This window comes from Clytia hemisphaerica, unplaced genomic scaffold, assembly GCF_902728285.1.
Source record: "Clytia hemisphaerica strain Z4C2 unplaced genomic scaffold, Clytia hemisphaerica genome assembly, whole genome shotgun sequence".
Taxonomy (NCBI): Eukaryota; Metazoa; Cnidaria; class Hydrozoa; order Leptothecata; family Clytiidae; genus Clytia; species Clytia hemisphaerica.
The window spans coordinates 132,558-152,857 of record NW_027104297.1 but is presented as its reverse complement, the minus strand read 5'-3'; the positions used below and the strand labels follow the sequence as shown (position 1 = coordinate 152,857).

The window sequence follows — 20,300 nt, the reverse complement described above, 5'->3', positions numbered from 1 at the left end:
CTTATTTTTGCATCGCACGTTTTTCAGTTTCGAACAAGTGTCCAGTATCTTTCACTTCACATTGCGCAGAATGGGGTTTGATGTTCGAATTATTTCTATAAAAAGACGGGGGTAAACATTCGAATAACAATATACCTTCAGGTCAACATTTAGAGACTTTCCACTTTGAAAAAGTAGCGTATTTGAACCCCGGAATGTTTTTTACCCGCAAGTCTAATTAGAGCCTTATGACACAAAAAGATTCGATTCATAATTCGAATGTTTTGCAAAGGTCACATGCGTGCGGGAAACTTTCGAATGTTTTTCTGTAAGTTGATTTGGTGAGTGTGTGCACTCTGGACAGTTTTATTTATTTATTTTTTAACATCTCTCATAAAAATCTACGAATAGTCTGTGAAATGATTGATTCAAGAATCGTTGGTGATTCATTCAAATTTTTTACAGCGAAGGGGGAAGGAATTTTTCTGAGAATCTTGTCATGTCACTTACAGTATTCTTTAATGAAATAGGGAGGAAATATGAATTTTGAAATAGCTTTATCTCATCACTACCTGCTGTATTTTTTGAGATTTTATTTATGCTGTAATATTTTTGAAGGGCTTACACTTTGTTTATCTAGCAGGTTTTGTCACCAGTGGCTAAATCTTCATGATGCACCGGCCTTGCAAGTACACCGCGCGGGTGCGCGCGGGCAAAATATTGTGCGCGTAGCGCACAGGCGAGCGCAGCGTTTTGTTAGGGATAGGCAGCAGGCTGGCTGCTGCTCATCCCTAACATGCGCCCAGACGGCTGTGCACCCTCCCGGTGGTGCACCCGTGTGTGGGGTCTTCCTGGAGGAATGGCGATCATAACAGTTAGCCTAACTCGTGAGGTCTGTTCACCCGTATATACTATATGTGTCACTCCATAAATAACCTTGAATTTCGGAATATCAGCAGCCGTCGTGGCCCAGTGGTGTAGACTATGTGATTCGTAATCGGAAACATGTAGGTTCGAATCGGGGTAAAGTATTGAAAAGTTTCAAAAAATTTTCTAAGTCTCCGTGCTTGTCGGTGCATCATGAAGATTTAGCCATAGGTGTTTTAACTTCAGTTCTTGCTTTTTAATTATTCACTTGTTTGTTGATTATTCATTTTATTAAGCAAGTTAAGGTTTTTCTAGTTGGTAATGGATGGTTATGTCTTTGATTTAGGTTGGTATGGGATCAATAGATTAAAACTGGTGTTTTTTTTTATGAAGAAAAATAACTCGGAAAGCTAAAGGAAGCAAAAATTCCCGAGTTAAAAATTCAAAAATAACTCGGAAAGCTAAAGGAAGCAAAAATTCTCGAGTTAAAAAAAGAAAAATAACTCGGAAAGTCAAAGGAAGCAAAAATTCCCGAGTTAAAAAATGGAAAATAACTCGGAAAGTTAAAGGAAGCAAAAATTCCCGAGTTAAAAAATGGAAAATAACTCGGAAAGTTAAAGGAAGCAAAAATTCCCGAGTTAAAAAATGGAAAATAACTCGGAAAGTTAAAGGAAGCAAAATAAACCGAGTTATGAAATGAAAAATGACGTCACTAAATTCCAAAATGACGTCATAACTCGGGATAACTCGGGTTTTTTTTAACTCGGTTTTTTTAACTCGGAAAAAATAACTCGGGAATTCCGGGCCTCATCTTTAACGACTACAAGCCGATTGTAAGTCATAGCTTCGAGTTTTTTTGCATTTACAATTTAGGTTTACATTATAAGAATTACATCGAGACAACAAGATGAGAAAACGAACCGCAAATAGAATCAAAAATTTTCTAATGCTTGAAATGTTATCTTTACCAATCTTGTTACATATTTCCTCTTATGCACGTTAAGTGCAATCGTAAGTCGTAGTTGATTAAATCAAAATCATTATCAAAAATTCAATTTTGATTACCAACCCCTAAAAGCCTAGCGGTGAGTAAGATAGAACAATATTTTTATTTTGCAATTTCCACTCAGCTTTCACAAGGATTTAACGAAAATTCGAGTTCCCTGTCGCTGAGCCTCATCAAAAAGCTTGTCGAAAATAATGGTCTTGGATATCGAAAAAAGATCTTGCATTCAATGAGTCCCATCCTCTTCTACACGTTTTCTGATAAAATAATTATAAACTTCTATCGCTCACGAAATCTAGCCAGTATTCCAAGGCAAACTTAAAATCCGTAAATATAAAAAATCTTTAAAGCGCCGAAAACGCTATATTCCCATAAGCCGTGTGTCCTAGCCTTGTGAATACGGGCTTAGTTAACTATGCTAGGACCAATAGTAAGTCGTCATTAGCGTGCAGTGGTCCTGATTACCCATTACACTTTACGACTATGAAATGGCTTATAGTGGAGCGTCACTGTATCGACCTGTCTTTCTTTATAACGTCCTCTTGTTCTGAACATAGTGGACAACACTGAAGTAACTATCAAATATTTCATTTTACGTTACACACCGACCAAAATGTCACATCAACGTCCATGGCACTATTTATACCGAAAACAGTTGAAACGCCTAGCTGGTTTCTTTTTCCATAAAACTTCAAAATATTTTGCACCCTTAGTTAGATTTCGTGACTTACTTCCAAATTATCTCATCAAAACATAAACGTTGCGTATACGAGAAAACATCCCATAGAAGATATAACCTCAGGTCCAACCTATAGGGTCCAATACAAACCATATAAATATCGCATACGTCTCTCACAATATGGTTTCGTGACTGTTGTATGTTTTTTATAAGAATATCCAAACTTTTTGAAGCCTTTGGATGTTCTTAACTTTTTGAGTTTTAAGCCTAAAATATGTTTTTAACATGTTCTTATTTTCCCCATTTTTTATGTATTTTTGTGCAATTTCATAAGAAATTGGGTGTTTTAGAGTCCACAAAACCTTGAAATGTTCTTAACTTGTTCTTATTTTTTTTGGCCGTGGAAGCATTATATTCTTATATAGTTTGTTCTTATAAAGAAACGTGTATGATCAACTAAAAAACCACTAAATTGTGTAAAACCAAAACCATGAGATTTGTTGATAAAATGATGTGTGAAATATGGGTCGATCTAATATTGTTATTAAAATGGCAAAATGTATAGGCAAAGAAAAATACTACGTTGTTTGGCAGACAGAATATGTATTACAGGAGAACCCCTCATTAGCGGACACTAAACATTTCCCCGATGGTGTCCATTATGTAACGAACTATTTAACGCGCTCGTATCCATACAACTATATCCTCATATTGTTTTTATTCAAGGCTAAGGTTGAGGTTTCAGGCTTTATACATCATTTTTGATACTTTGACACTTTTGCCTGAAAATTCAGATATTCCAAGTTTAGCATTATTTACCCAGCTGGCACACAACGTTTTTTGAACGTCTATCCAACGTTCACAACGTTCATAGAACGTTAGGTTTATGTTAAAATATCGATGTGTGCCAGCTGGGTACGTTCTTAAATCCTTTTTCGATGGTTTTGAGCCTCACTGTTCTTATAAAAACCGGTATAAATGACGTACCTTGCAACGCCTTTGGACATGTATTCTTCAGAAATGTCGTGTAGAACAGCAATGACGATTGACATGATGACATCTTTCCTTTAAAAGCGAAGAAATTAGAAGCTGTTACAATACAAGACTAATTGAAAGATCACTGTGTAGAGACTATCTACTGCGTGTACACTATGATAATATAATTTTTGTATTTTCCCCTAATTCACCAATTTAAAATTGCTGTACTTTTGCGGTACGAAAGTTTTGTTCCTTAAAATAATTCTTTTTGAATAATTTTCGAAAGTGAAATTTCTTCCAAAGGTAGAATTCGCAAAACTTAAAATTGTGAAAGTTTTTGATCTATACCCTTTACCCGAAAAGTTTCTCCTTTAAGGTAGTAGATTGTATATAGGACTCTCGCTAATTCGAATTTCCATCATTCGAATTCTATGATTTGAACTGATTTTCAATATTCTCATCCAGGGGAAAACCTTCGTAAAATACTCTCTATAATCTCTTTGTAACGCAAGTAAATCAGAGTTACCGTTCGAGATCGAATTAGCGAGAGCTTAACTGTATTTCATTGTTCTCAAATCAAAATCAAAAATTTTTCCAACCTTCAACTGTCAGCATCAGTTGCGTGGGTATTATGGTTAAAATATAAATAATTCTTGTCTCTGTCAAAAAGCTATGTAGAACTTTACCAAAATTCTAGACGATGTAAAATCAAAAGCATCTCAAGTGGATTAATTTTGGTGGGGAAGAAATTTGGTGAATTTTGCTAAATTTCCGCCAAGATCGCATTATCGGCCAATCGCAAAATCAATTCCTAGTCAAATTAATCCACCTCAAAAGCGAACTCTTTTTGCTAACTATCAAGTATAGGTTATACTGTTAAAAATCGTTCTCAAACTCTCTCTCTCTTCACGTTTTTTGTGAACATTTCAAATAAAGATGTTTAGTTAAGTTTTAAAAACATAATGGCTTTCAGAAACGAATAGATCCTGATAAAACAAATTTACAGACCCATTAAATATCTCTCTAATACCCATTAGCCCATGAATTTTGATGTAGAGAGGAAAAACTCAAAACATGAAATTTAAATAAAATTTACGTATATCTTAGCTCTTCAAAAATTAGAAGATAAGAAATCGTAGAGTCCTCGTTAAGAGTCCAAAAAAACGTTCAAAAGATAATTACAGTTGAGTCTCCATAACTGGAACACGCACGTGGAACACAAACTTGTTCGAGTTAAGGAAACTTCGAGTTATGGAGTAAAGTTAAAAGAGACATTATTAACTGAAGGGACCAGAAAACTTCTTCGAGTTAAAGAGACATTTGAGTTATAGAGGTTCAAATTATGGAAACTCTACTGTACTGAAAAAATGAACTGCATTTCACATTCTATAGACTTGGCAAAAGGCCCTGTGTTTAGTTGAGAAATAACGCTAAGCGAACATAGTAAGCGCCGTGCAAGTTTTAGCTGCAGTCTCATTAGGGGACTATTTCAAAAGTCTATGAGGTTTGTTAGGTTATTGAATTCGATACGCTATTCTCATATGTTGGTACTAATATTTATTCCTTGAATAGCCCGGGGCCCAATTAAAGCTTTTTTTATAGACTGGATGGCGCGATTACTTCACTGGACTCATAAAAAATTATCAAAAAGCAAAGTTCAGCCAAAAGTAGACTCTACTCTATAGTCCTTGACTTGATGTTAAACTTCCGTTAAATAAACAATGCAAAATGACTTTGCTCAAATAAACAAACATGTTTGTAATGACCTTGAATAGTGGAACCAAACCTTTTTATAAGGAACGATTCAGCCTTTGCTGTTCTTATTTATTTGAGATGTTTAGATGAGGCTCCCCCAGTGGTAACTCTGGTCCACGATATTACACAATTTTTTTTCTTCAATCACGATCACGCAAATTAGCAAAAAACTTGGATAATCACGTATCCCTTTGAAAAATCCCAAGTCATGCATAACGGCTCAAATTTTCAAATCACGATCACGCAATCACAAAGAATAAAATTCCAAATCACGTAATCACACTAGAAAAAAAGTCCCTATCACGTCATCACGCAAGCAGCTTGGGGCCCCCTTTTTAGGGCTCATTATACTATATCCGATTCCAGAAAGATTATCCATGGGACCATTGCAAGCCCCCGTTTATTGAAATCTATGGAATAACTCGAAAGTGTAAATGGGCGAAAAACATCGCTTTGAAATCTTTATAAAGACATAATAATAAGCTAAAATAAAGCTCAAGATTGCATATGTAAGTAGAACGATAAACTCGGTACGTCATAATATATATTCAAAATGACCTCAAAAAAACTTTCATTAAAAATTGACCAGGGACTTCAAGAACCCTATGAAGCCGACTCACCAATCACGACTACCAAATTAATATTTTCACCATTGAAAAACCAATAGAAAGCTGAATACATATATTGCCTCTAAGCTTGTAGTTCCTTATTTATAGAATAATTTGTCCATCAAACGACAAGTCAGCAAACACATAAAGGTCATCTTATTTTTCTTTTTTAATACCAAGACAGAGCGCAAAATTCTTCGAACATTTATAGGTTCGTTAAAGTAGAAGGCAAATCGTAAGGAGTAATATAGCAAATTTTGACATGAAATTAAAATATCTGGATTACGAAAGGTCAGTATTGAATAAAAAAGGAACCAAAATTTAAAGTTTTGACGACTTGGTGAGAAAATATGACTGAATTAGAAATGAAAACATCCAAAATTTATAAGAGCGATATATAATGAATAAAGACGTCATTTTGTCATGCTAACCTTATTTGGAAAAATCATTTCGCTGGCGTTATTGGGGGCAGATCAATTCTTTGCCCTTTAATGGGCACAGCCCAGTTTGCAGAGTGTGGCACGTTTGCTCGAGATCTCGATTGCACAACTCGAAAAAAGTCGAGTGCAGATGCAAAATTTGGTTTTTTAACCTCAAGTGTAGAGTTCAGCTATTTTTTCCTCAAGTGCAGCTAATTTTAGCAATTTTTTGCCTTTTTTGGCCAATTTCCCAGGTATAGGTACACCTTGTTCGGACCAAAATATATCAAGTGCGTTCTTCCAGTGCGAACAACTTGGCGGTATTTCCGAATTTTTCCTCAAGTGCAGCCTTGCCATACTCTACAAACTGGGGCACAACCAGTATTTGCAAAATTCTAGCACTGAATAAACTTTTTGAAAAGTAATAATTTAGGGTGCCTTAAAGCCTTGAATTATAAAGTGGATCATACCTTTAATTGATTGTTTCATAGGTATGAAGTTCATTGATTGATTGATTGATTGATCGATTGATTGATTGATTGATTGATTGATTGATTGATTGATTGATTGATTGATTAATCCTTCCATTTGTCATTCATTTAACCTTCTCATATTTCCCTCATGTAACATCAACCTGGTTTGTCATATTTTGATATCTCTTTTTGAATACTTTTTTCATTTTTTTATTTACTTCCATCTGAAACTTTGACTAATAATAAGAAATTATACCAACAGAACTTCTTTAGAATAATTCGCATATTTCGGCAATATTCATGATATGCAGCACTGACCAGTCTTCTGAGAACTTGTAAAAATTTTCCACCCAATACGTCACTTAAACAATAGAAAAAGTGACGTATTGGGTGGAATAAACACAGAAAAGTTGCATAATTTCGTGAAGTCATTGCAATGGTCCATATCATGAATACATTACATGAATGGAAAGTCAGGGGCTCTAAAATTGGTACCATGAATGTGTCTTCCTCAAAATGCCCGTAGAGTATTAAGGAATCAAAAACTCTCGTTTTATTTCCTTTAAAAGTTAGTACTGTCGAAAGTGCAAACTGCACTGGCTCAAATTCAGTATCTTTTTCACTTATAGGCCCATTTGTAAAATCCAAGAAATAACTAGTATAAGTGAAAACTTTTTAAAAAAAATCAAATTTTAAAAAAAATGAGAAAGAACATCCTCAGAGATTCAAAGGATCAAGTGTACGAAATTTCAACCAAATCGGGCCATTTTTGAAGTCTCCAGTCAGCCCAAAAGTTTCAGCCTCGTTATGGGGCTAAAACTCGTGACCACGCCCTTAAAAATGAAAGTTTTGATAAAATGAAAAATCACCCCCAGGGATTCGCCCAAGGATCAACTGTGCAAAACTCCAACCATCGGATTCTTTATTCAGATTCTCAGCAGATTCTAGCTCAACTGATTGAGAAAAGGAACCAAATAAGAAAAGTCACCAGTATATTTCCGCAAACCTATTCCCAAACCTAGTACCTCGTCCCTATGATAAAACCGTAAACATTTACTGCTTATGATATAAATTTGCTATAATATGAACATATAAAATATCTTAAAATCCTTCTTGACATCATTATTGCGTTGTGAACGTTTCTCCATGGATGTTGAAATAACATCGTATGTAAAATGGATTTTCATCACAATCCTCAGTTTTTTTCCCATTTTTGAAAGTTCTTGTTTCACTTCTAACTTCTTTGATGGCCGATATCATTGCGACTATGTTTATAAGCTTTTGGGAGCTTAAATTAAAACAACCAAACTGTATCCGGAGGCATAACACAAATGGTTATTTTACATAAACTCTATTAAGAACCTTCATGCGTAAATGACCAATAATCTCCTCTACAGTATGTTACCTATCAAAATTTACGTTTAGCATAACCATAAGGATAAGCAGTGTCGGCAGAACCAGGTAACATTGTTTGAGCTTGTGGTGAATAACCACCATTACTCATCATTGATTGGTAAGCATTGCCGGACATACAAGAACACTTTGTGTCCGAGCATTTTGGATGACAAAAACTACCTGCCGGACAACAATGCCATGAGTCACCGCAATCGACACCACCGGACAGCTGACAACAACCATGTCCGGAACGTGAAACCATATTGTTCATACAAACACTATTTACCGGACAGGCTGTACCAGGCACGGCACATAATGTTTTGTTGGACGCTAACTCGACACTGGATGGTGTTAAAGCTACAAATGAAAAAGATATGTAAAAAGTTCAAACATAGTTTTGAATGTGTGCTCCTATTACTGTCGTGTACCTATATAGCCGTTCCCCAATTAATCCTTATTCTGCTGTATTAGCCTCCTTTTCAAAAGTTTTCCACCCAGTACATTTTTATTCCAACCCCCCGCCGCTTATTAAGTTTTGAGATATTTTCCAACCCCCCCGGCTATTAGGTACCCGAGAGTAGGGAATGTCAATCCCTCTTAGCGGCCGACCTGCTACCCACGGGAAAAGGTCGCTTTGGGCGGTTTATGATGGTCTTATGCGAGTTAGGACATCATTCCATACAGGTTTAAGTTAGAGTAAAATTACGGCGAAGCAAAAGTTTATCAAAAATGTGGCCTTTTCCAGGTCTTGAGGCTGGTTGGAATGCAACTGAAATGCTAAAAGGAGAGTTGAGTCGAGTTTGATAAAGACCGAATTATATCAAATAATCAAAGCCAAAAGTTGCTGCATTGGTGCGCTTAGCTAAGGTATACCCATTTAACAACGTTTGATGCTGGTAAACTTAAACCTAATGACTGTTGGGTGTATAAAAACCAAACCTGTCCAGCTTCGTTTGAATTTTCTTTTCTTGAGAAGATAAGAGATTGCTGATGCAACCCGTTTGCCAAGCATTATGGATCCTGTCACACCATAGTGCTGTAGAAGAAATATTAAACATTTCAAATAGCATATCAATGTTAAAGCTGCTAAATTATAGTCGAAAACTTAACCCCAAATTTCTGGAATCCCAGGAAACTTTTCCTTCGCCATTTTACAAAAAGAAAAACAACATCGTAAGCTTAAACAGTTAAAGGTTTAAACATTTATTCAAAAATCTGCGCGTGCAAAATTGAATTTCAACCCTTGAAGATATTATTCTTAATGATAAACAAACTAGACGAACAACAAACGCTGAACAATTAATACTGACAATACTTTCTCCGGACTTTTTCTCGAGCAGTACAGGAAAACTGCAAAATACAAAAACTACACAAGAAAAACTCACCACGTCATGCGGTTTCTTCATCATATAACAATTTTCAAAAGGGACTGGGCCACACTCTCTGGTCACGATTTTGTGAAGGTTGATGGTCATTATTTTGTCCTCACCTGTTTCCATCACCCTAGAATGAAATAAAGAACTTCCTATGTACACTCTCCGCATACAATTCTGATCAGTTTCGCCAAGATTTTAAACTATTATGGTTGATAATAAGAGTTTACAGTTAATAAGGATATTTCATTATTTTAATGCTTCTGTTATACAGCCTGGTCTTTCTAAATCAATCTGCATTCCGAAATCGGAAGGTAGTGAATGCATACTTGGGGGACAGGGGTTTCCCTGGGATGACGAATATTTCATCAGCCAAATTCAACTGGGGTTGTAACAGAAATTTTGGCTTTTCTGTTAAAAATTGACTTAAATATCACAAATGTTTAAAGAATCTTTATTTCTTTTTGTCGGCAGTTTAACACACTTTCGAATTTAAGATCATAAAAATCACAAAATTAAAAAATATTTACTTTTTGGCTGCATGATTATATCTCCTTATCATATCGTCTTTTCGTTTATCATAAGTGACCGGTGTTGAGAGTACAAATCCTACTGTTGCACCCGTATCCAGTAATCGTCGTTTGATGTCTTCCAAATTGTTGACGTAATCAGTAATATTACTTGCTTCCTGTGTAATAATAAGGCGTATCAGCTTTATACAATGTGTCTAAAAAAACTGGAATTCATTGGAGTACTTTTTTAAAATTTTGTTAATAGCAACAGCGGTTGGTAAGTTATGCCCAATTTACGAAAATGTAATTTACAGACCATTAATTTACTGACCAGAATTTAAAACTTTAATAACTAGGCCAATTCTGATCCGATTAAGCTGAAATTTTGCACACTGGTAGATTTTGGTACTATCTTTCAGTTTCTAATGAAAAATTTTTTTTCTTAAAATTGAGAATATCTTTAAAATAGTCTATTATACTAGCCCTGAAGCTTTAACAATGAAATGCAATTTAAATTTCAAAGTTTTGTGAAGAAAAAATAAATCAACAAAAAATACTTTTTTCGGACACCTAGGTTATACGGAGTCCTTAATTTAGGCTCTGGGAATTACAGGGATAAGGAATCTATTCTGTCTGACATATACGGCATATACCTCAGGATACTTGTCGAGATAGTCAATATCATGCAGACCAAAATTGAACAATATTACATCATATTGTGTAGGGCGTAAACTTATTGTGGATAAAAAATAATCCAAACATTGACGCCCATAGCTTGAATCCATCGCCGCCCCTGCTTTTGAAGAGGGCGCCAATTGAACTTGACAACTCCCATTAAGGGCGGCTGCAGCTGAGTAGCTATACCTGGAATAGAGATAATGATGAAGTTGATTAGCCATAATAAAAGTTTTTCTTATATTTGCATACTACTCCACTCTATTTAAATACGACCGTATATGCGGCCTAAAATTAGGCCTTCGAAATTGGACCCTTATAATGTAGAGAAAATGTAACCAAATTTTAGTAAATTTGGGACGAAAAATCGACCCCTACGCTATAATTTCATGAAAACCTTTGACCGTTAAAAGGCCAAAAAATTGTCAGAATTTCCAAAATTTAAGCCGAAGACCTATTTTCCGAAAAAGTTTCTCTTTAGAAATACGGAAGGGCAACATATTGAATTGCAATGGACAATTGACAACTTACCCTAAAGCAATTGAATCTCCAATCACAAGACAGTTAGGTTTCCCTTCAAAATACGTTTTCATAACACCTGGTTTACACACTCGTGAAGCTTTTATATCACCATCAGGTACAACATTTTGTTGGTTAGTGGAAACCAGCCCTAATGACTGTTGCTCTTCATGCTTGATCTCTTGGCGATGTTGCGTCTTGTTTGTAGCCGGTTTGGTCGGCGTCATAGGGCCAGCGGCACTGTTTGATAATAGAGAGACCTTGTCATCTGGAGATTTCTCTGAAGCATCTAATTTATCAATCAAGTTTTGAATGCTTTTGTCTGGTTTTGTTTTCAAATGTTGGTCCTGTTTTTTGGCCGGTGAGTCGGTCTTCACCTTCTGCTTTGTATTGAACTTATTTGCCTCGATTGCTTTGCTTTTGATTTTTTTGTCAACCGTTGGCGATACATTTTGCTCTTTCTTTCTCTCAATTGCCTTATTTTTGATTTTTTTGCTGCTCGACGAGTCATTTGACTTTGTTTTTGTCTCGATTGCTTTGTTTTCAATCTTTTTATCAGCAACGGGTGACAACTTTTGTTGCTTCTTTAACTCGCTAGCCTTGATGTCAACTTTTTTTGTCTCTGTTGTAAAAGTAGGTTTTTTATCTGTTTTACTACTTTTTGTTACTGCTGGTTTCAGTTTTTCAGTTGTTATTACAGAAGGATGAGGGATTGGTTGCTGTGAAGTAGCTGTTGTATGTTTCTTCTTGGCCGTGTTGTGTTCTGGCATCACTTTCTTCTTCTGTATTTTGGTTATCTGGAAATACAAGATGTTGTTTTTGAAATATTACATGGTAGGAAGTTGTTTTTGAAGACTGAAGGAGTAAAGAGTAAATCTTTCCCTTTTTATATTCAAGTAGCGGGAAGCGGGAAGGGTCGGACTATATCTTATTAAATTTTGCTACTACTGTTTACTGTTTATTGCTCTATTAATGATGCAGTCTTAAAGTGTTAAGAGTTATTCTTTGTTGATAAGTATTTACAGTCGATTGTTCCTTATTCCCAGCATTACAAGGATCTATCAAATTACAAAGGATTTTAAAAAAGTATGAGTCCTCAATCTAAATAATCTTATTAATATTGTTTTTTACCTTAGTAGCTTTACCACTATTCATCGCTGGCTTTTTAGTTGACTTATTCTTCTGCTTCTTAGCTTTGCCAGTTGGTGTAATGGATGACGGTACTGATGGTTGCATAACCATGTATCCTCCTCCCGATGGTTGCGGCATAATATTGACCATTTGCATTGTGGTTGGATTGTAAGCGACAGTCATCATTTGGGGTTGGGGTTGACTCATCATTGAAGATGGTATTTGTTGTTGGGTTGGACCTTTAGGGAAGAGATAACATTTAAATAAACCATCCAAGGGGCTATTTATATGGAGGCGGGCTGGCCCGGTTAGGTGAGCTGGGATAGATTTCGAACGTCAGGTGATCTATTTTTAGCCATTTGATTCGTCAAAAACAGTGACGTAAAGTTCGAAAATCTATCCCACCTCAGCTAGCCGGGTCAGCCGGAATAGGACATTGTAGGGAAAGGGTAGATATAGAACAAATTTTAGCACCGTGAAAATAAGTTCGGTTAAGATAAGTTACCAGTGAATAAGAAATTCCAGATTCTACAGTCAAAGATTTTCTTGCCTTGCGAAAATATTTCCGTAACATTTAGTCAGAATTTCATATCAAATAAATCAGTTGTAAAATAGAAAATTTTTATTCAAAATTTAGGATATCACTACAATAGAACTAAATTTGGCTAGAAATTAATAAAAAGAAATTAATACGTGAGTAACACGTCTGTGAGGACTTTACTCAGCAGCAAGCTTTATTGTGCATTTCTCCAGCTGAAAATTCATAATTCATGTAAATTCGACTTTCGTTTTATTTGTTATTCGAATCGTTTTCCAAAAAAAAGAATTCACAATCGGGAAGGGAAGTCCCCTCTTAAGAACAGCACAGGCCTCGCTAAATTTGGTACAAATAAGGTTCCTGTACAATTTCAAATTTTCAAATTTTTGTGATAAATAAACATACCAGCGTTATTTATATCCATGTTATTCAGCTCTTCTTCTTCACTTCGTTCATTTTCCGCTTCGAAATCCAAATCCCATCCGTCTTCCAAATTCTTCATACTTTCTTGGAAATCGCTCTCTTCTTGTCGATCCAACTCCTTGAAATGATTTTTTGTGATATTCAATATTCGATCCAAACTCGAACCCAGGCACTTATTCCATGGCGTTCTGAATCTACAGGCCTAGCCTAGTAAGTGTGCAGCGACTTCACTTTTGGGCTCGCTCCGCCGTTCTTAAAAATGCACCGAAACAAAACTGAAATTCTTGCTCCGTGGTACATTTCATACAAGTATCAATGCAACAACTTCTGAAAACTGAGCTCCACAAAATCGAAGTCGCTGCACGCTTGCTAGGCCTGTAGATTTAGAACGCCAAGCTTAGTTCACTTTTTTATGATTATGATGTTAGCGCTCACGATCATACCAAATGGGTCCCGGCGAGCCATTTTGAGTGAGGGGGCCTTTTATTTTGTTGACGGGGCCCAAGTACCAACGTCCATCAGTAATAGTAGACTACAAAAAATTGGTTCAAGTGGCTACGGTACGAGATAATTATGTATTCGACCCTGATATACAATCGAACTTAATTACTACTTTATGACATTTAAGTATGACTTTCAGGGTCTGCCTCCATGCGAAATTTGAAAAAATCCTCCTTCAGTTTTCCCAACCCTGGATAGAAAATTATCCCGTCTTCAGATCGACTTGTTGCCATCAGATTGCTCCCCCCCCCCACTAAACCCAGAGAAATGCCATTATCCCTGACCTTCGCTCCAAAATCCATTTCCCCTTTTTAATCCTACGGTTTGGACACTAACGCTCTCTAATTCGGTGTTCCACTCCTCGCTCCGCTCCATTATTCGATTGAATTAAAAGTCATCGTCGACAAGAAAGTTTCAAAAACGATACTCTCCTATATCGTGTAAATACAGTTCAAGGGGAATTGAATTTTCATCGAATTAATTTAATCGAATGAGGGAGTTTATCGAATAGGTGATTGAGTTTCAAGCCCGAAGGGCTAGATGCGAGACTCCTGGATGGGAAATGAAACCACTTATTTCTCATTCAGAACGCCCGCGTGGTTTTTAAACAAACGCCGGATTGAAAAATCTATCGCTAGATTTAAAAAAATGTAGTCCTCCCCAACAAACAAAGGAACCGCTAGATACAATCTGTTGTCATGATTACGGCGCGTTCTATGCGTATTTTGGATAGGAAATAAGTGGCTTCAATTTCTCTTGCCTGAGGAGGGTTAAAGTTTCGCGCCTCTAGCCCTTCGGGCTTGAAACTCAATGCACATACCTCTAAGCCGGATCCCACGCCATCTTGATTTCGGGAGGCTGGATATTTATGCATGTCTACTTTATACAATTGTGTGAACCTTTGTTGCTTCATTTTGTGATCCAGTTTTACTTTTTCAAGTTTGGTCAGTTTTCTTGGTTTCTTCTTTTTGATAATCTCACCTTGAAATTAAAGCAGAAAATGACCGAAATGACTAATGAAAGTAATTGACTTCTCCAGGCTGCTCCAAAGTTTTAGCCTTGTTTTGGCGAAAACTCGTGACCACCCCCTTCAAAAAGAAAATTTAAAAAAATGAAAAAACACCCCCAGATATTCACCCAATGAACAAATGTGCTAAATTTCAGCCAAATCCGACCATTTTTGAAGTCTTCAGGCTTCCCCAAAGTTTTCGAACAGACATACATACATAAATTGTCCGATTCTAGCTGAAGTTAAGAAAATGCAATCATTCTTAAAAGAATCTGCCCAGTTTGTAGGGGACAAACTGGAGTTTTTACAAGCTCTTATTTGATTTTGTTGGTCGTTAAGATGTAATAAAAGAATCTTATTACTTTTTCTAAAGAACGCATCATCTCTATCACTTTAAATGACCAATTAGTGAAGTATCTTGTAAAAACTCCAGCTCATTCCGTTTGTAGACTGTAGGACAGTCGTACTGACAAATCAGGAAAGAAAGTCGAAAGTGGGATGATAATCATAATAATAATAGCAATCGGGAAAAAGCAGTGAGAAAAGTTTAGAGATAAGCTAAGTGAACGTAGTGAGCGTAAGGCAAGTATCAACTGCAGCGGTAGAGGCGACTATTTTATAGTCTACTAGGTTTGACAAACCGTTTCGGTGATTTTCATCAATGAGCTTTCAAGCCAAAAATACTAAATCGTAAACATTATATCAGAACCCATTCGCTTTCGCTCTCCCCATTCAAATTTGAATGTTAAGCGACTGTTCGCAATACCAAGCGTAAATTTACTAGCGAGTAATTTTTAAAGGCGTAGAAAAAACGTGGTTGACGTTTAGGGAAGGCTATGAATTTACTGGTCGGCTTGTTTTATTTTAACAATTTGGTTTATGTAAAAGTTAGGCGAATTTCAAAGCAGAGGTTAGGCACGAATTATAAAACCAGATACAAACCTGTTTTAGTTAGATTGGCATCCAACATTTTTGCCATGTGATTGAACGCTGCACTTTTCAAATCTTGTAATGCTTCATTAGTACGCGCCCTCATCAGAGTGGGAACAAACGCCATATCATAAGGCGGTGGTTCATATTGCTTCTTAACACCCGTCATATCACGTTTCGCCCCGTTTTCATCTTCACGGATTTTCCCTTGTAATACCGAACCAGTGTCATCAGGGGAATTCCCATCCGAAATAGCATCTCTGCTTTGAGATTTTTCAAACTCAAGTTGGCTATTAATCTCACTACCATAAAAATCAGCATCATTGATATCACTTTTTTCGTCTCCTCGCCAACTTGGTTCATTCATTGTCACGCTATTATCAATTTCAAAAACACTCTTCCCCATAGATGGATCTGAAATAGTACTTTTTCGACTTTTCAGATTTCGAATGTTTTGATTTTCCTCGGAGGAGAAGAGCAGGAAAGGATCTTCTTCGAACCCGTTTTGGTCATATCGGCTCTCCACCAGAATGGGTTCTTGGTTAAAATCATTCCAAGTTTCCTCGGTATTTAGGAAATCAAGGTGATGTCCACTTTCGGTGATTTTCGAGCGTCTGAAATATCATAATGAAGACAATGCTAAACTGACGTACAGTGGACAGGGACATTATCGAGACATCAACAGTTCTAATTTTCTAACTGACCCAATTAACACTCTTTCGACTAAAAACTTGCTATTCGGGGTTAAAAAAGCGAGAGATTTGCGGGACACGAATTTTGTAATTTTTTTTACCCCAAGGAGCTTCCACTTGACATAGCTTGCCCCTCATTTCATATGACGTGTGTCTTAGCAAAATAAATAACATACTTAGATTTATGACTTTTCTTCTTCTTGTTTGTGTATTGTGCAATAATATCTTCATCATTTCGCGAGCCTTTCAATAATTCAGAATCATCCTCGATCATTAGCTGCAGAGATAAAGTATTAAGCATAATTATGAAAAACAGTAAGAGCAAACGAATTGCTTGGGACGCAGGAAGACTGTTCAGTAAGTACTAATATACGCAAGCCTCTACAATACCAGCCATAATGCTTGAGAAAAAAGGGAAATTCTCACGAAATCTTATAGCCATAATCGATTTTGAAGCGCTCTAACTTAGGTAGGAATGATGGAGTTTTAACTCTGAATTTTACCATGAGATATAATATGGCCAAAGTCTATAAACCTCACCTAAATTGAAATATTCGATTAAAAATAGCCCAAAAGCCACTTTCTCGCCCGAACTTTAAAATGCTAAAAACGAATTAAACACAATTCTCAATATATTTTGACCGATATTGTACATCCCTATCGATTTTATGTTTTTCCCTTGAATTTCAAAGCTGCTTCTCTATAAATGTTCTAAAGTTCGAAAACATTTACTCCTAAATGAGGGTCGAATTCTAGAAATCCGCATTTCATAAATATACCCGGTACACCCAGGGGATTTTCCCTTTTCATAAGATGATGACGTTAAAAACCACAAATAGAAAATTTGATCGATGATCGATAATCTATTACATTCCTAAATAAAATATAAACGGAGACACACACCTTGACAGCTTGATCGATGAATTTCCTCTCATTATGAATGTTGAGAATGGTGTTCAATATTTTATTCAACTTCTGTTGATTCTTCCAGCCACGTCTAAAAAGAAGACGGAGTAAAAAGAAAGTAAATTATTCAAAGCCGTTCAACGAAAATGTCCAACAATATATAGTGAAATGGAAAACTCGTCTCCTTCTTCGCCTTTGACAAGGTAGATAGGATGGCCCATTCTCCGGAAAACTCTGCTTTCAAAATTTCGAAACTTTGGCCATTGATCAGTGTCAATTGTGATTTTCCTGAACCTCTTTCAAGAGGTCCTCGGCCAGCCGGCTCGGATATCTATGAATTGAACTTTAGAAGGAGCGGAGAACGGAGTCACGAATCCCTGGCCAACAGCAGCATAGAATTTTTTTCGGGAATATTGTATGTTCTAGTTAAATTCAATTCTTTATTCGAAATTATTACAATAATAATTAATAATAGATAATCTACGTGTAAACTTACTCTTTTATGCTTTCCACTAAACATCGTCTACTGTGCCGGACGCACTAAAAAGAAAGAGGTAAAATACAGATATCATCTAATTTGCCAATTCCAGAAATTCGAAAGCAAATTTACCTGGTGGATATCTTTTCTGACATCACACGGGAATTTGGTCCAGGTATCATTAGCTGGAATAGGGATAAAGTATTAAGCAAAATTATAAATGACAGTAATAGGAAACGAGTTGCTGATGACGAAGGAAAATTCATCGAATATGATTGAGTACTAATATAATACTTTAAGGTCCTTAATAAACATCTTCGAAAAGCTTTCAATCCCTGTTCTTATTAGGAGCCCCCCGTTATGATATGATCCAGAAAAGGCGAAACTGATAAATCTGAAATTAAAATTTTGATTTTGAAGAAAGAGGTAGAATACAAATATCTGCTGGGCCAATTCCTTAAAATCAAGAGCAAGCAAAATTCACCTATCTTTCCTGATATCACACAAGAATTTGGTCCCAGGTTTTCAGGGTCCGAACGTGAAAACGTCAATTCAATAACACGTGTCTTCAGACAATAGTTGCCGTTAGATCATGAAAAACTCTAAACCACCTTTCTTATTAATTTTGACGAATGGGTTGTTGGATGTTATGAATGCGTTTGTAGGGTACCTAGCCCGGGGTCCACTTGAGACTTTGGATTGGATGGAACAATTAAAGTGGCATGGTATTAAATGGAAATTTTGCCAATTGTGAGCTTTTTTTAAGACTGTACAAAGGTCCGCCATATTTCAGTTGTTTTTGGAAGGTAACAATAGAATGAAGCAAGGTTTTTATTTGATAATAAAAGCTTGCAAATCTAATATTCATGCTTCTTTCGCATTATTGATTATATTTTTTCAGCCCAAAATGTTATTTTTGTTAGTTTTGGAATTTTGGTATTATTTTCTCGAAATGGTGACGTCATTATCGAGCGCTCCTAGTCTACTCCACTGAACTCAGCGTCATCAAAGAGATTATGAAAAAGTAAGGTGAACTCGGAATGCGATTTTTCGGCCTTCATACCCTTGTTTGATTCATCTCCTTGGCGTAGACAGGAGGGACGCAAAATTTGTGTAGGAGGACAGATTTTTTATGACACTGTAATTTCTATTCATAATATAAAAAGATAAGTTCTGTGTCATAAAAATCTGCTCTCCTATACAATTTTTGCGACCCTTCTGTTACGCCACTGCAGGGATATGTCAGCATTCCTCAGATAATAAATATAACTTTTTCAGGGATGGCGCATAGCCTTGAAAAAAGCGATTTTTATTTCTAGTATATCTCTCTACCAGTAGCGTAGACAGGGGCGAAAAACGATCTGCGTAGGATAGCAGATTGAAACGACAAAGAACTTACCTATTTGTGGCATAAAAATAATTAAGGTGTCCTTAAATCTGCTCTCCTAAGCAAATGTCCCTTTACCGATGTCTACGCTACTGCTCTACCTTTCCAAACTGTGACAGGACATTGTTTCAACGTGGATATAACATCCTGGCCGTCAGTATGACGTTAGATGAACGTTAAAATAACATGGGATAGGGCTTCTTGAGCCTCTTACCGGTAATTTAGCAATATCAGCTTTACGTAATACATTTTCTTCGATCAGTCGTTTCAATTGGAAATTCGTTAAAAAATCATGATTCTGCCATGTAGTTGTTTTAGTCCTTTTAGAATATACCAGAGTTACAAGTAATATAAGGTATACACATGTAGTTTTTATAAACCTGTTAATATACATTGTTCGAATGCTGTTGTTGTTTTGTGTGCACGTTAAGGCTACATTTACATAACGAAGTCTTTGGATCTTTTGCAATTATCCCAGTCTTTCACCGTTTGACTGCTGTGTTCCCAGGAATTTCTTTACGCGGCTTATCGATGTCAGGAATTATTCAAATAACAGAACTCTCCAGTAGAAAATTCAAAAAATTAACAATTCCTTTATTATTATCAACAAAACATATAGCATTCGAATCTCAATAAAAAAACAACGTCCTTGTCAAATAGCCAGAAAGACAAGGCAAATACAGCACCGTCACCATCCAGAATCACCAAATCAAATTAAAAACATGAAGAAATTCTGTTTGTTTATTAAACTGAGTTTTGGTTAGCTAACAACACTTTGGTCGGCTGCTTGCGCTTCCTAGATAATAATGCCCAATATGGGTAGAAAATCGAATTTTCGAAAATCGTTATAAATTGAAGAGAAAATTGATTTTTTCTTTTCTGAAAATCATTCACCCATATCTAATTAAATTTGAAAGACACAATAATAATAAAGAGCTAGATACATTATATACAATCCTATTGCAATCTATTTATGAGTATAAAAAGTATAGAAGACGGGGTATGTGCGGACGAGACCTCCGAAAACCGACCCTTAGAGTTTTGGCCCAAAGCCACAAGACAAAACT

General features: G+C 36.1%; 1 protein-coding gene across 1 annotated transcript; it reads right to left on the bottom strand.

Moving 5' to 3' along the window:
- Positions 1-7,758: 7,758 nt before the first annotated feature.
- On the bottom strand, positions 7,759-19,999 carry LOC136817275 (myb-like protein V). The gene is made up of 14 exons (XM_067073608.1): positions 19,448-19,999; positions 17,865-17,908; positions 17,366-17,459; positions 16,639-16,739; positions 15,783-16,384; positions 14,652-14,812; positions 13,313-13,448; positions 12,370-12,608; positions 11,251-12,035; positions 10,698-10,908; positions 10,063-10,220; positions 9,545-9,662; positions 9,099-9,195; positions 7,759-8,516 (listed from the first exon to the last, which is right to left on the bottom strand). Exons 1-14 carry the CDS (start codon positions 19,625-19,627, stop codon positions 8,173-8,175), a joined length of 3,270 nt encoding a protein of 1,089 aa, XP_066929709.1. The 5' UTR covers positions 19,628-19,999; the 3' UTR covers positions 7,759-8,172.
- Between the last annotated feature and the right edge of the window lie 301 nt (positions 20,000-20,300).

Excerpts from the sequence above, each read along its gene's own strand:
- LOC136817275 (XM_067073608.1), bottom strand. The coding sequence starts at position 19,627 with ATGTATATTAACAGGTTTATAAAAACTACATGTGTATACCTTATATTA. Across the intron at positions 17,460-17,864 it reads TTAGTGGAAAGCATAAAAGA|ACGTGGCTGGAAGAATCAAC; the intron begins GTAAGTTTACAC and ends TCTTCTTTTTAG. Across the intron at positions 14,813-15,782 it reads TGCCAATCTAACTAAAACAG|GTGAGATTATCAAAAAGAAG; the intron begins GTTTGTATCTGG and ends TTTAATTTCAAG.